The sequence below is a fragment of the Arvicanthis niloticus genome, chromosome 1 (assembly GCF_011762505.2).
Source record: "Arvicanthis niloticus isolate mArvNil1 chromosome 1, mArvNil1.pat.X, whole genome shotgun sequence".
NCBI lineage: Eukaryota > Metazoa > Chordata > Mammalia > Rodentia > Muridae > Arvicanthis > Arvicanthis niloticus.
In genome coordinates, this window is record NC_047658.1 from 53,393,290 (window position 1) to 53,407,481 (window position 14,192).

The 14,192-nt window shown below is 37.8% G+C and overlaps 1 protein-coding gene across 1 annotated transcript in view; it reads right to left on the reverse strand.

The window, feature by feature from the left end:
• Positions 1-14,192, reverse strand: part of Btbd1 (BTB domain containing 1) — a 32,507-nt gene that overhangs the window by 7,730 nt on the left and 10,585 nt on the right. Inside the window, exons 3-5 of the mRNA XM_034503805.2 lie at positions 13,526-13,631; positions 5,665-5,862; positions 997-1,189 (exon numbers count right to left, since the gene is read on the reverse strand). Of these exons, the coding sequence (XP_034359696.1) occupies positions 997-1,189; positions 5,665-5,862; positions 13,526-13,631 (497 nt within the window). The remainder of the gene's footprint in view (positions 1-996; positions 1,190-5,664; positions 5,863-13,525; positions 13,632-14,192) is intronic.

Here is a 14,192-nt window from a genome sequence, read left to right on the forward strand (position 1 = left end):
TAGATCTCTAGCTGGAGTTTTAATTCTTCTTCAATAGTCTATCACTGTTAGAGAAATGCTAACAATTTAACCTATTAATGTTATCACGAAGTACAAAGGTAAAATGTTATCAAAGGCACCCCCCACCCACCAAGAGTCTCGCTGCCTACTGGAACCACTGCTCCTGTGGTCTCCTACTGTGATGAGCTGTATTACTGACCTACTTCTTGATTCTTTAAACACATACTATTTGTTCTCACTGCACTGTCCCATTAAGGTAGAGTGGGTATGTACAATTTCCTCTATATGGAGAGGCTCAGCTAGAATATGTGTCTTAATCAACTCTCATCTGAATTTTGCTTCCTTCAGTAATTAATCATATGGTATTTTCCTCTTTCAGTGCTCAAGGAAACTCTGTTCCTTGAATGTTGGATAAAAAAACTCACCTGTAAAAACTTTGTGAATGGACAGTTCTCTGATAACTTAATTCTTCCCAGGGTAATTGGTCTACTCAGGCTTTCTTCTTCGGTCAATTTTGATAATTTATATTTGCCTATAAAATGATCCATTCCATCAAGATGTTCAATTTATTAGCACAGAGTAAACCCAGAACTAAAGTAAAAATTTCAGCATATGATAGTCGCATTTTGATCTCTAAATATGAATTTAAAGACCTGCTTTTAGGATGGTTTGTTTGTTAATCTTTTAAGGAAAACAGGTTACAAACTGATCAACTTTCCTACTTTTAATTCACTACTTTCTTTACTTGCCTATTTAATTTCTCTCGAGCTCTTTCTAGGTCCATTTTCTACTTATTTGGACTAAATACTTAAATCAGTTGTTCCTACTCTTATTTGTTAAAAACAGTTATTTTTTTTCTTTTGTGTGTAGCTTTGGCCTCACCCTGTATTTAGCAAACTATAAAATAAGATACTTGTTAACTACTTCTCACAGAGGATAAAGACTGACCACTCACTGTCCCTCCACCCCATGCCATGGCCGCACTCCAACAGGTACCTGATCCGATCACTTGTCCCACTGTAACCCCAGCGGCTCTCTACTTGCTGGAACCTGTTGATGCAGCATTCCTTTCCTCTGAGGCAGCATCGTGGTCGATCAATATACTCTACTCGGGGTTTAGGATTGACGGTAAAATGAAGAAACAGGTTTACCACTTCACGATCTGACAAAATTCCAGATTGAGCAGGACCTGGAGAAATAGAAAGTTAGCATATAAAATTTTAGCATATATCTGAAGTTTGGTCAATCCTGTCGAGGCTAACCTGAAAGAATGTGTTAAGATAGGTGAAGGCTTAGACAGAACTCCACCATAACAAAAAGGATTTTTCTGTCCACTCCCCTGAGTATCATAGACTTCTACTCACCAAAAGAATCATTCTCTCTGATGTCAAATTACCTCCAAGGTCAGACAGGTACCTGTTACCTTCTATCTCCCATTTAATACTTGTCTGAGACTATAATCTGAACAAAAGGACATTTCGGCCCAGAAAGACAGGGAATAATGCCTTATTTCTGGGGTTTAGAAGTGAGCAGAAGGTGAGAACTATGGTTGGGAAAGCTGTGGAAACAGAAACCACATATAGTAAAAATTTCCAGGTCACTGTCTCTTATTGGAGTACTTTAAACTTACAAAATTGGGCTGGAGAGATGGCTCAGCAGTTAAGAGCACTGGCTGCTCTTCCAGAGGTCACCATCTGTAAAGGGATCAGATGTCCTCTTCTGCTGTGCATGAAGACATCTACAGTGTACTCATATACATAAAATAAATAAATAATTCTTAAAAAAAAAAAGCTTATAGAGTGAATTCTGCTCTCTCATAAAGAGGGCAGGAGACCCTTTACAAAGCAAGCCGAAGCAGAGACTTCAAAATACTACAGTTTTGGATTAGGAGGCCTATTGGCTTTAAAACACAGTTTTTATAAAATCTCAGTGTGAGCAGGTACGGTGGCACGTGCCTGTAATCCCGGAACTTCATATGCAGAGGCAGCTGAATTTCTGTAAGTGCAGGATCAGCACACTCTACACAGCCACTTTCCAATCACAGCAGCTACAGAGTAAGACCCCGACTCAAATAAGTAAGTTAAAGAAATCGCATACAGAATGTGATTGCTCAACATACATGATGCAAGCTTTACTACTTTGTAATCTGTGGATAAGAAAAGAGTATAAAGCAAACAAGCAAGAAAGAAGACAGAGGGAAGGAGGGAGAGAAGGAAGGACATAAGAAACAGAATAGCACCTATGAATGATGAGATAAGGGATGAAGATGAAAACTCATCTTACTTCAGATGGATTAAAACTTCAAGGATAAGGGCTGAGGAGACTCCTTATTCTGCAAAGTTGAATCCCCAGTAAATCTCCACGTAAAAAGCCACGCACAGTCCAAGAGGCTGTCCTCCAAAAAACTATCTTAATACCCAATGTGGACAGTTCCTAAGGAACACCACGCATGACTGACCACTGGCCTCTACATACTGTGCACTGCATTGCACCACACACACTTTTGAAGGTTAAAACACATGATAATTCAAAAGCCTGTGGCAAGAGGATTTTCCTTCAAAAAAAAAAAAAAAAAAGGAAGTCTTCACTGGGCATAAGTAGTAGCACACCTTTGATCCCAGCACTCAGGAGGCAGAGGCAGGAGGGTCTCCGAGTTTGAGGCCAGTCTAGTCTGCATTGGTGAGTTCCAGGACAGCCAGAGCTTCAGAGAGAAACCCTGTCTTGGGGGGAAAAAATCCAAAAAACAAACAAACAAACAAACAAAAAACCAACCAACCAACCAACCAACCAAAAAACAAAAAAGTCTTCATGTCATGAAAAACATGTAACAGCTTCAAGAAGGTAAGATAGCATTCACTAAAATTAAGAGAAAGGTAAATCAAATAATTCAGGCTTGTTATATAAAAGGATACACCGAATATATTATCAATAACCTACCAGAAAGCAAACATAATAATAAAAAAAAAAATCCTACAAGTACCAGAGAAAAGGTATGCATCCTTCTAAAAATAAGCCTGGCCAATGGAAATAATGGAAGCCTAAGGAAACAGGATTACATCTAAACAGTAGATGAATAACTACCAAACTGAAGTTGTAGACCCAGAAACGTATCCTTCAAAAGTGAAAGCAGGAGATGTTTACAGATAAATAGAGGGGATGAAGAGTTGAGAGACTATGATGGCTTAATAACTACTATGAAAAACACTAACTGTTTAGCTTGACAAAAATGATCAGAGCACAGCAGTCATCAGAAAGGATGAATTTACAGGTAATCTAAATGACTATTGTTTTTTAAAGATTTATTTATTTTATATATATGAGTCTTCATGCACACCAGAAGAGGACATCAGATCCCATTACAGATGGTTGTGAGCCACCATGTAATTGCTGGGAATTGAACTCAAAAGTTTCTGGAAGAGCAGTTAGTACTCTTAATCACTGAGCCATCTCTCCAGTCCATGACTATTAATTTTTAAGATAACATCTTATAGGCTTTAAAATATATGAAGAGTTAAAATACATAAAATGGCACCAAACACTAAAGAGATTAATTTTTAAGATTTAATTTTAAAATCTCATAAGGAAGGATTTTTGTATTATCAAGTAACCCACCAAAAGAATAAATTGCTAACCTTTTTTTGGTTTTCACTAACAAAATAGTAAGAGAATGTTTAACAAGCATAGAGAACAAAATACCAGAAATCACTTGAATCCCCGTAAGAAAAGGGATAAGAAACAGGAAATAAACAAAATGCATCACAAAAACCACAGTTGAGTTAACAAGTAGGAACATGCAGCAAGACTGTAAATCACATGCACCAAGAATTTTTAAAATGTAATCAGATATACCAAGTCAAAGACGGTGTTTATAGAACTGGCTGCCTAAAAGAAAATGCAGCTTACAAAAACATAACTAGTATGCAAAGATAATGAAAACCTACTTAAAATGGGGACAATAAAGAATACAGCTCTAGAAAGATGGCTTAACAAGTAACAGTGCGAGAGTGCTCTCTCTTGTAGACCCACTTTGATTCCCAGTCCCTATGTGGGCAGCTCACAACTGCCCGTGATGCTAGCTCCAAGGGACCCAAGACCTCTGGCCTCGGGCACCTGCACTCTTAGGCACATAAACACCTCTTCTCAAACACATACAACTAAAAATAGCAAAAATCAATCTTTAGAAAATATAGAATACAAAAAAGCTTTTTAAAAACGGTTGTAAAACTACCTTAGTGTCAAAGATATAAAATAAGCTTTACTAGATTTAAAGTGGGATATAAAATAAAGGTAAAGGAATAAATCCAATAAAAGTAATATACAATTTAATGTACCTTGTGATAAAATATTAAAGAAAAAGAATTATGCAACCAAGTGGGAACATATTTTCAACCAAAACCAAACCCTCGAACCTCTCTCTCCGAGTAACTGATAAAAGGAAACAGTATAAAACTGTAGATAGGCTAAAATGTTGAGCAATATTTTTAGAATATGTATTTTGTAGATACATGATTAATCAAGTTGTTAAGCAAGATTTTTCTGTACTCAACAATTCAAAATACATCAAATTATTTTTTACTTTATTATACATCAAATAAGAAGATACAGAATAGCCGGGCAGTGGTGGTGCACGCCTTTAATCCCAGCACTTGGGAGGCAGAGGCAGGCGGATTTCTGAGCTCGAGGCCAGCCTGGTCTACAGAGTGAGTTCCAGGACAGCCAGGGCTACACAGAGAAACCCTGTCTCGAAAAACCAAAAAAAAAAAAAAAAAAAAAAAAAAAAAATAACAAGAAGAAGAAAAAGAAGACGAAGATAAAGAATAGATGTCCTGATTACACCAGAATTAAAAGAAAATAAAAACAAAATCTCAAATATTTGAAAATTAAAACATACACCTATAATCACAGTTCTGACAAGGAAAAAAAAAAACCCTCTACTACAAGATTAGAACTGTTTTTTGTTGCTGTGGGTTAAACCCAATACCATGTAAATGCTGGGAAAGTACTCCAAGCTGTAAGATGAAATAAACCCTTTCCTCCCCAAGTTGTTTTTGACCATGGTCTTTAATCACAGTGATAGAGAGCAAACTACAACCAAAATGATAAAAAGTGTTAAGAGAAGAATGTTATGTGAAGAATCAGACTGAACTTAATTGTCTGAACTTTGTTCTTCAATGTGGACTTAACCACTTTGGGAAACTGACAGGATAAACTAATGCTAAAACATTAATTCCCAACTTAGTTCTACTTATACATGCCCAATAGAAACATTTACATTGTACACCAAATGACATGTATATAAATGTGCTTTTCAATTTTTACTATTTTATTCTCTATGTATGATTGTTTTGTCCGCATCATGTACATTCCTGGTACCCAAGTGTTAGTTATACACCAGAAACTGAAAATCAGGTCTGTCTTATTTTAATCAGAAGTAGCAACCATAAAGACCAAAAAGATTTGTTTGTATAACTTTGGGCAAGGCACTTAATTGTCTCTAGTTTGCTTAATCTACAAAATGTGGATATTATCTTGAACAGCTCTTATGAGAATTAAATGAAATTACACACAAATATATTTATTATGTAACTAGCACTTTGTAAGTCATAGCTTACTCTCATTTTTCGCTCTGGAAATAGTTTCAAATTAGTGAAGTTACAGCTTTACCTGCTGCAAATTCCTCAATTGTCATCAGTGGGAACCGGATTAAGGAAAGTGCTTTTCCTAGAACTTTCTGTTTGTTTCCAAATGTCACAGGCAATTGTTGTCTCTGACATTCTGCTTCTGCCCAACGTACAATAGCTCCAAAAAGTCGACTTTCTCGGATACTCAGTGTGTCTCTTTCTAGAACTGCACAGAGTGTATCTACAAAGAAAATATAAAGAATATTTTGTTATATAACAAAGTACTATTTATATTGAGATTTTAAAATCACATCTTAAAATACACATACACACATACACAGACACACACAATTACAGATTAGATGCTTAAGACTATTAGTATAAACTAGGGTTTGCAGGTGCAATGGTGGATTAGCAGCACCCTCTGCAACCCAGTGACAGAAAGTAACCAGGATAAAAACAATAAACTCTTTGTATGAGAGTGTTGAAGAGAAAGAATAAAGACTAAGCTGAGACCTCTGCAAGGCAGTAGGCAGGAGCAGCTGCTGACTGGCACGCACTGAATGAGCACCATCTGCTGCGGAAGTGCCCTTTCTTATGGACACAGCACTATAACAATAGTGGGCTAGAGAGTAGACTTGATCAGAGGCTGGACATACACTCGATGGAGATATAGCCTGGCCAACACAGGTTGTGGGGACAGAGGCAGAAGTGCAGCAGAGGAGTACATGGAACCTCATGAAACTGGAAAGCTTTTGTAAGGCAAAGGACACTGTCAATATGGCAAAACAGCAGCCTACAGAACAGGAAAAGATCTTTACCAACTCTACATCTAACAGTGGGTAATATTCAAAATATATACACACTCAAGAAACTAGACATCATCAAACTCCAATTTAGAAAATGGGGTACAGATCAAAACAGAGAAATCTCAAATAGCTGAGAAACACTTAAAATGTTTAACATCCTTAGTCATTAGGGAAATGCAAATCAAAACAACTTTGTGACTCTATCTTACAGAATGGCTAAGATCAAAAACACAAGTGATGGCTCATTGTTGGCAAGGATGTGGAGCAAAGGGAACACTCCTTCATTGCTGGTGGGAGCACAAACTTGTACAGCTACCTTGGAAATCAATATAGCATTTTTTTCCAGAAAATCAGGAATCAATCTACCTTAAGACCCACTTCTGGGCATATACCCAAAAGATGCTCCATCCTATCACAAAGACACTTGATCAACTATGTTCACAGACAGCAGCTTTATTCGTAACAGAGAGAAACTGGAAACAACTTGTATGTCCCTGAATCAAAGAATGGATTTTTTAAAAAAGCGGTTCATTTACTTAATGAGGTATTTACTCGGCTGTTTAAAAAATGACATCATGAATGGAATTTTCAGGAAAAAAAAAATCATCCTGAGTGAGGTAATCCAGACCAAAAAAAGACACACTATGTACTCACTTCTAAGTGGATATTAGCTGTAAAGGATAATCCTGCTACAATCCACAGACCCAGAAAGGCTAAGTAACAAGGAGGGCATTGGGGGGTAGTGCAGGGGAGATACAGACACACCCACAGATATACACGTAAGGATCTTTCCTGGAAGGAGAACCAGAATAGACTTCTTGGGTGGACTGGGGACAGGTGGGAATGGAAACAGGAGGGATGAGGTGGAGTTGGGAATGTAGGCAAACAATACTGGAAGAGATGACTGGAATTGGGGGTCATTTCAGGATCCAGGTAGAGTGCAATGGAATGCCTCCTAGAAAGAGGACTTGGAGCCTGAACCAGTCATCCTCTGTAACCAGGAAAGGCCTCCAGTGGAGGGATTAGAACAGCAACCCAACCATAAAACCTCCAATCTATTTTGTCATGCCTGCATGATGTGCTGAGACTAAAGCCTAGCATAATCATATATTTAAAAAAAAAAAAAAAAGACCAGCAACATATAGGAGCAGATGCAGAGTCCCCCAGTCATTAGCTCCATTAGGTGGAACTCAGGGAGTCCTTCAGAGGATGGGGAGAAGAATCAGAGAAACCATAGGGGTCAAGGATACCTCAAGAACCACAGAATCAACTGACTGGGAACTCAAGTGGGCCAGAGATCAGGGAGCCTGTAAGGGTCTGACCTAGGTCATGTGCATATATGTTATGTTTGTGTAACCTGATGTTCTTGTGGGACTCCTAACAGTGGGAATGGTGGCAGTCTCTGACTTTCTGGATGCCTTTGGGACCCTTTCCTCCTGAGTTGCTTTGTCCAGCCTTGACGTGAGAACATGTGCCTGGTCTTATCATAGCTTGTTATGCCATATTTTGTTGATGTCCCTGAGAGGCCTTGTCTTCCCTGAGGGAAGGTGAAGGGGAAGATGGAACTGGGGAAAGGGGAAGGTGAGGGCAAAGACTGGGGGTGGGGAATGCAGTCAGGATGGAATATATAAGAGAATAAAAAGAAATTGTTTTAAAAAAAGGGGGGAAGGAAGAAAAGAAAAAAGCAATTCTGTAAAGAAACTAAGTAGAAATTCTGGAACTGAGTTAACTAAATAAAAAACATTGTGGAAATCATCTTCAGAAGACAAGAAAATGTTAAGAATGAAGGTCCAGGTGGAGACAATAATACATCCTGACATACAGAAAGAAAAGAAGTGAGTATGAGCAAAGCTTCCCAGAACTCTAGGATATATTCAACAGAATGTAAGCAAGCCAGCAGTATGATGCAACATACAAGCAAACTTATCACAGAAATCACATCATTATCCCAACAGACATAAAAAAGGTATTTGGCAAAGTTCAACAGCCCTTCACGATAAAAGTCCTTTAGAAAACAGAAAACAGAAGAAACATTTTTCAACATAATAAAGGCTATAAATGACAAGCCTATAGTCAACATTATACCAAGTTGGAAAAAACTAAGAGCTATTTCCTCTACACTCTGGATTGAAACAAGGGTGCTGACTATCCCCACTCTTATTCAATATAGGGCTCAAAGTCTATAGGAAAAAAGAAAAGAGGAATCTAAGTAAGAAAGGAAGAGGTCTAAATTACTCCTATTCTCAAATAAGGACATGATCCTGTACTTAAAAGGCCCTCAAGATTCCATCAGAAAATTATCAGACCAAAAAACTTTCCACAAATTAGATGGTTAGATTACCAATGTTATCTGTTGCGGTAAATCTTTTGCCCATAGGGAGTCCAGAGAATAACGACACAAGTCAATAAGTATCAAATGAATGCTGCATGCCTAGATTGGGCAGATTTACCATTAAACTACACTATTCCCCGGCTATGAGAGCTCTTAACAACTTGCGGTTTCCTAGGTCAAGGTCTTCTTCGTCTTCTCTCTCTCCACCAACTGCCCTCTAGCTTCGACCAACTGCCAACTCCGCTCCGCGCCGCCTTCTCTCCTCTTTTTTTGCTCTCCTCGTCTTCTCCTTTTCCTGCCTCTGGCTCCTCCCACTCCTCTTCTACTGCCCAATCACTGGCTGTAGCCTTTATTTAACAAATTTGATTGGACAGAAGGTTTACAAGATTCACTCCTCCTTCGCAGCCCCTCCCAGGAGTGGAGTTACCATGACAACAAGAGGCTAGGGCTATCCACCACAGTTATCTTCCTGTGTGTATGTCACATGTACCACAGCATATGTGTGGGGAAAGACGATGACTTACGGATGTCAACTTCATCCTTCCACCATATGGGTAACAGTCTTGCTGACTTTATTAAAGTCATCTCATTGGCCTATTAGTAGCTTTTCTATACATGAATAATGAACATGTCAAGATAGAAATGAGAAAAGATATCTCATTCACAATAGCTGTTTAAAAAGGAATGAAAACTTAAAAAACAAAAAACAAAACAAAAAAAAAAAACCCTAAAGGAAAAAAAGACACAAGAAAATGTATTTCCATGATCGAAGACAGGCAGAATTGATTCTATGAAAACATGACTGGAAATAATCTACATACTCAGTACAATCTCCATCAAAACTACAATGACATTCTTCACAGAACTAGCAAGACAACTGTAAAATGCTGATGGAAGCACGGGAGTCCTCATATTAGCCAAAGTGATCCTGAGTAGAAAAAGTCATGCTGGAGGATCACATCAGAGCCAGAATGGCACAGAACCAGACACGTAGACCAACTGGACAATATAAAAGAAAGTGTGATATATATACATACACTGCAATTCTAGTTACCTATAAAAAAATTGTATTTGCAGGGAAATAGATGGGACTAGAAATCACCTTAAATGAAACAAACTAGACTTAGAATGCCCAATACAGCATACTCTCTTATGTGATCCTAAATGTTCTGGGCATACATGTGTATAACTAGAAATGGGACCATGGAATGGTAACAACACATCTTAGAGGGAAGGAGAAAAAAGAAGGTAATGGAATGTATGTGTCATGGAAGCAGAAGAGGGCTTGTTGGGGTGAAGAATGGAGAGCAGCAAAGGAGTAAGGGGATGGGTTTTAGTGGGATGGGAATAAGGAGGGGCTACTATAACAACACTCAGTACTTTGTATTAGCCAACTAATAAAAAGTATTGGCTTTATCTTTAAAATACTAAAGACACTAAAGGAATTACACACACACACACACACGACACTGTCAAAAAACAAAAGGTATTCTAAAAAACTATATATGGTAAACAGGCAACTTATTACTTAGAATATAGTCATGCCATTTATTAAGCATGTTTAGACAGCCAGAAAATTAATAGAAAGTAACATACAGGCATCAAAGTTACTCACAAAAACTAATGAAGATTACAGATACAATCCACTCAGCAAATATTTATTCTGAAGCATTCACTGTTGCTAGGAACTCTGTGCACAGATAAATCACTGAACAAAAGTTAAGTCCTTGCCATCACAGAATTTACATTCTAATGAGAAGAGGCTTAATTAACAAAAAGTGTTAGATGACACTTGTAAAATAGCAAGGGAGGAGTCAGGAGTTTTGATTTAGATCGGAGGGTCTGCAGAAGTCTCAGTTTCCAAGGTTTGCTGCCCTACATTTTAAATTTAATTAAAAGCATACTATATTTATATATAGCAGAAATCAACTAAAGCATTACACGTGAGTAATAAATCATTCAGAAATAGGTATAAAAATTATTTTTTAAAAAACACATTCTGCAGCCTATACATTCACACTAAAAGTAAAATATTTGCTTATCAATAGAGTAACATTGATATTAGTCCTTAGAACAAAGTAGAGGTTCAATAATAAGTTAGAAATTGTTTAAATAGAAATTCCTTTAAAAAGTTACATCAATACTGGACTCAAAGGACAGTGGGAGCAGGCTCGCACCTTCCGGCATCTGAGTTCTGGGCTCACACTCTGATGACCAGTCTACCTTTCCTCATCCCAGCAGTCCCCAGGATTTGTTTTATAATATCAAACTTTTCTTATTTTCATTTCATTGAGCAAATTAGTTCGAACTAAGGATCTATGTAGCTTTTCACAATTCAATTAAGTGAAGATTAACATACCTTATTATTTGTTGGATTAAGCATACACAATGAGGGGCTGGAGAGATGGCTCAGAGGTTACTTACAAGCACTGCTCTTCCAGAGGATCTGGGTTCAATTTCCAGCAACCACATGGTAACTAACAACTGTCTGTAACTCTAGTTCCAGAGGATCTGACACCCTCACACAGACATATATGCAAGCAAAACACCAATACATATAAAATAAAAGTAGATAAATTTTAAAAATACACAGTGAGCATGGCATAGTGGCTAACTCCTATAATCTCAGCCTCCAAAGGCTGAAGCAGGAGAATCACAAGTTCAAGACCAGCCTAGACTACAGAGTGAGATGAGACCCCCCATCTCAAAAAATGAAAAATCTCTTCAACCAAAAACATACCTTATCTAATTCAGTAATAACTTTGAGTTCAAAATAAACTTAAATCCTGGAGTATGACATACACATCACTCTGCTCTTGGCAGTGCGAAATTTTTATTATTTTAAAAATGTTGTGTGTATTATGTATGTACACACCATAGTGCACAGAAAGGAGGCAGAGGACAACTTATGGGAGCTGAGTCTCTGCTTCTACTATACGGGTGCTGAGGCTCCAACTCCAGATATCAGGCTTAACAGCAAGCAACTTTACCAGCTGAGGTAGGTATCTTGCTGGCCTGGCCCAAATTCATTTTGTTATATCCATGTTAGAAAGAATCTTTCTCCTAAAGCAACAAAGCTAAAACATCTCTTTTCCTCTAGAACACACGCTCAAACCCTAGAAAAAAAAAAAAAAAAAAAAAAGCCCTATCCTCTTAGCTACTACACTTTCTCTAGAATTCCCAAGTTCATTAAGTACAAGTCAGGCAAATTGCCCTATGGTGTGGAAATAGGGGTAGGAACACATAGGTCCTACTGGCAGGTTTCTATTGGCAGATGTGTTAAAAAAAAAAATTATAGCTGAGCCTAAGATGATAAAAACACAACAGATTATGAGTCATAAACATATTGGGTGTGAAACAAATCAGCAAATCTACTCAGCTAAGCACCCACACTTTAAGATTCCCAGGCTCTTAGATTTCATTCCAGGGATAAAAAATATAAAAGCTATTAATAAAACAGTTGTCACATGTAAAGCACTCAGAAGCAGGTAGTGTGATTTCACAAGTAAATGAAAAACAATGGAGCATTTGATAGCTTAACAAGAAACAATTAAGATTAAACAATGCTTCATAAACAGCTCAACACTGTCCCAGCCTTTGCCCTTCAGTAAAACACAATGTATAAATTCTTCCCAAGGCACTGAGCAATGGACAGGTAAACTGACAATGGAATGTTACATCAGCTATAAAAGAGAAGTACACTCCTTGTTTTGTCTGGAAAAGGGTAAGGTGTCAGCTCTCACACAATTCACTGTAGTGGTATAAGCTGAGCTAAGTTATATTTTAAAAGGACCATCCTGGCTTCCTGACTGCAAACTACATATATGCAGAGAAACAGCATTTTATCGAAGCTGGTCAGGGTATTAACTCAACACGTACTATGTTCTGCTGTCTTCTGTGCTACAAATACGGGGTAAACAAGACAAAGCCTCTGCCTTGAAAGAGCATATAGTCTAGGAGAGGAAAGCAGACAACCAACCCTTAAGATGAACACCTAATTAAGACTCTAAATTGCAATAAATATAAGAAAAATAAACCAGAGTAAAGGAACAGGGATTTTATTTAGTTACTTAATTAAGTAGGTCTGAGATAGTCTATCTCAAGTCTCAGTTAACCTGTGAGCTGAGTAATTAAATACAGGTAGCCATATAAAGATCCAGTCAGAATGAGCAACAATTATAAAGGCTTGGATAATGACTCCTGTCAGGTATAAATGCAACAGGAACGGACGAGAGGCAGGGCACCAGCCATCTGAGCTGTTCTCTCTCATCTTAGAAGTAACTAGTCTGTACATCCTAGCTTGCTGTGAACTCAGGTGGATCATGTGACTGAATTCTGGATAATGAAATAGGGTGCTATTTCTTTTAGAACCAAGTGTTTTATAACATGTGGATATTTTCCCTCCCATCTGCTAGCAAGATACAGGCAGTAATGAGGGCTGAGAGCTACCTGCTGAGTATACTCCCTGTGGACCATTACACGAACACAAAATGACCTTGTTTTTGTGTTTGAGCCAGACAGCACTTTGGGGTTTGTTACTCTAAGCCAGGCCTAAGCTCTGCCTTACACAGGGAATTATATTATTTTTGGGACACACCAAGGTAGTGAGGATTTTTAAGAGTACTCTCAGTAAGACGAAAGAAAGTACAACTCCTTAAGGAGGTAGACCTTCAACCATTTGGAGAAAACACCAACCCACACACAGTTTTCCAACAAGATAGTGCTGTCTTCAGATGTAAACATTTTCATCACTGGGAACTCACCTATGTCAATATCAGTGAACCCTTCCGCGCTTATTGCATCCACTGTGCTTTTGTCTATGGTGTCTAGACAAAGACTAGCCAGCTGAGGCTCATCGAACAACCGCGCCTATACAAACAAACAGTCATCTTACTTTCAGTCACTTTACCTCAGACTGTGCACATTCAAAGCTGATACCCTATACAGCTGCAATTGTGAATTATGCAAAATACTGACAATGAGAAATGAAAGGCTAAAGATACTGTTTCACAATGTCAAAGATCTTGTTATTTTTACTTTCATATGCATATACATTACAGCCTACTTTTTAAGGTAGTACTTAGTCTGATCCTTAACAAGCTCTCTAGATTAGGTAAAGCACATCAAACAGTTCAGTGGGGTACACTTATTTGTCTAACATCATCTAGTTAGATACACTACAGTCTAGTACTATAAACTTTAGTCTTACCATCACTGCTAACTAGTCCATCAACTGTCAAGAATAAAAAAAGGTCACAAGTTTTTTCAAAACACTTCCTGTAGTGATGGGAGCTGTATAAGAATTTTAGAGCTCTATGCACCCAACTAATTAACTACAACAGAAATGACACTGATAACCTGACATGACTGATAGGTCTTCACTTAAAGTCTCTTCTTAAAGATTTATTTATTTTTATGAGTGTTTTGCAA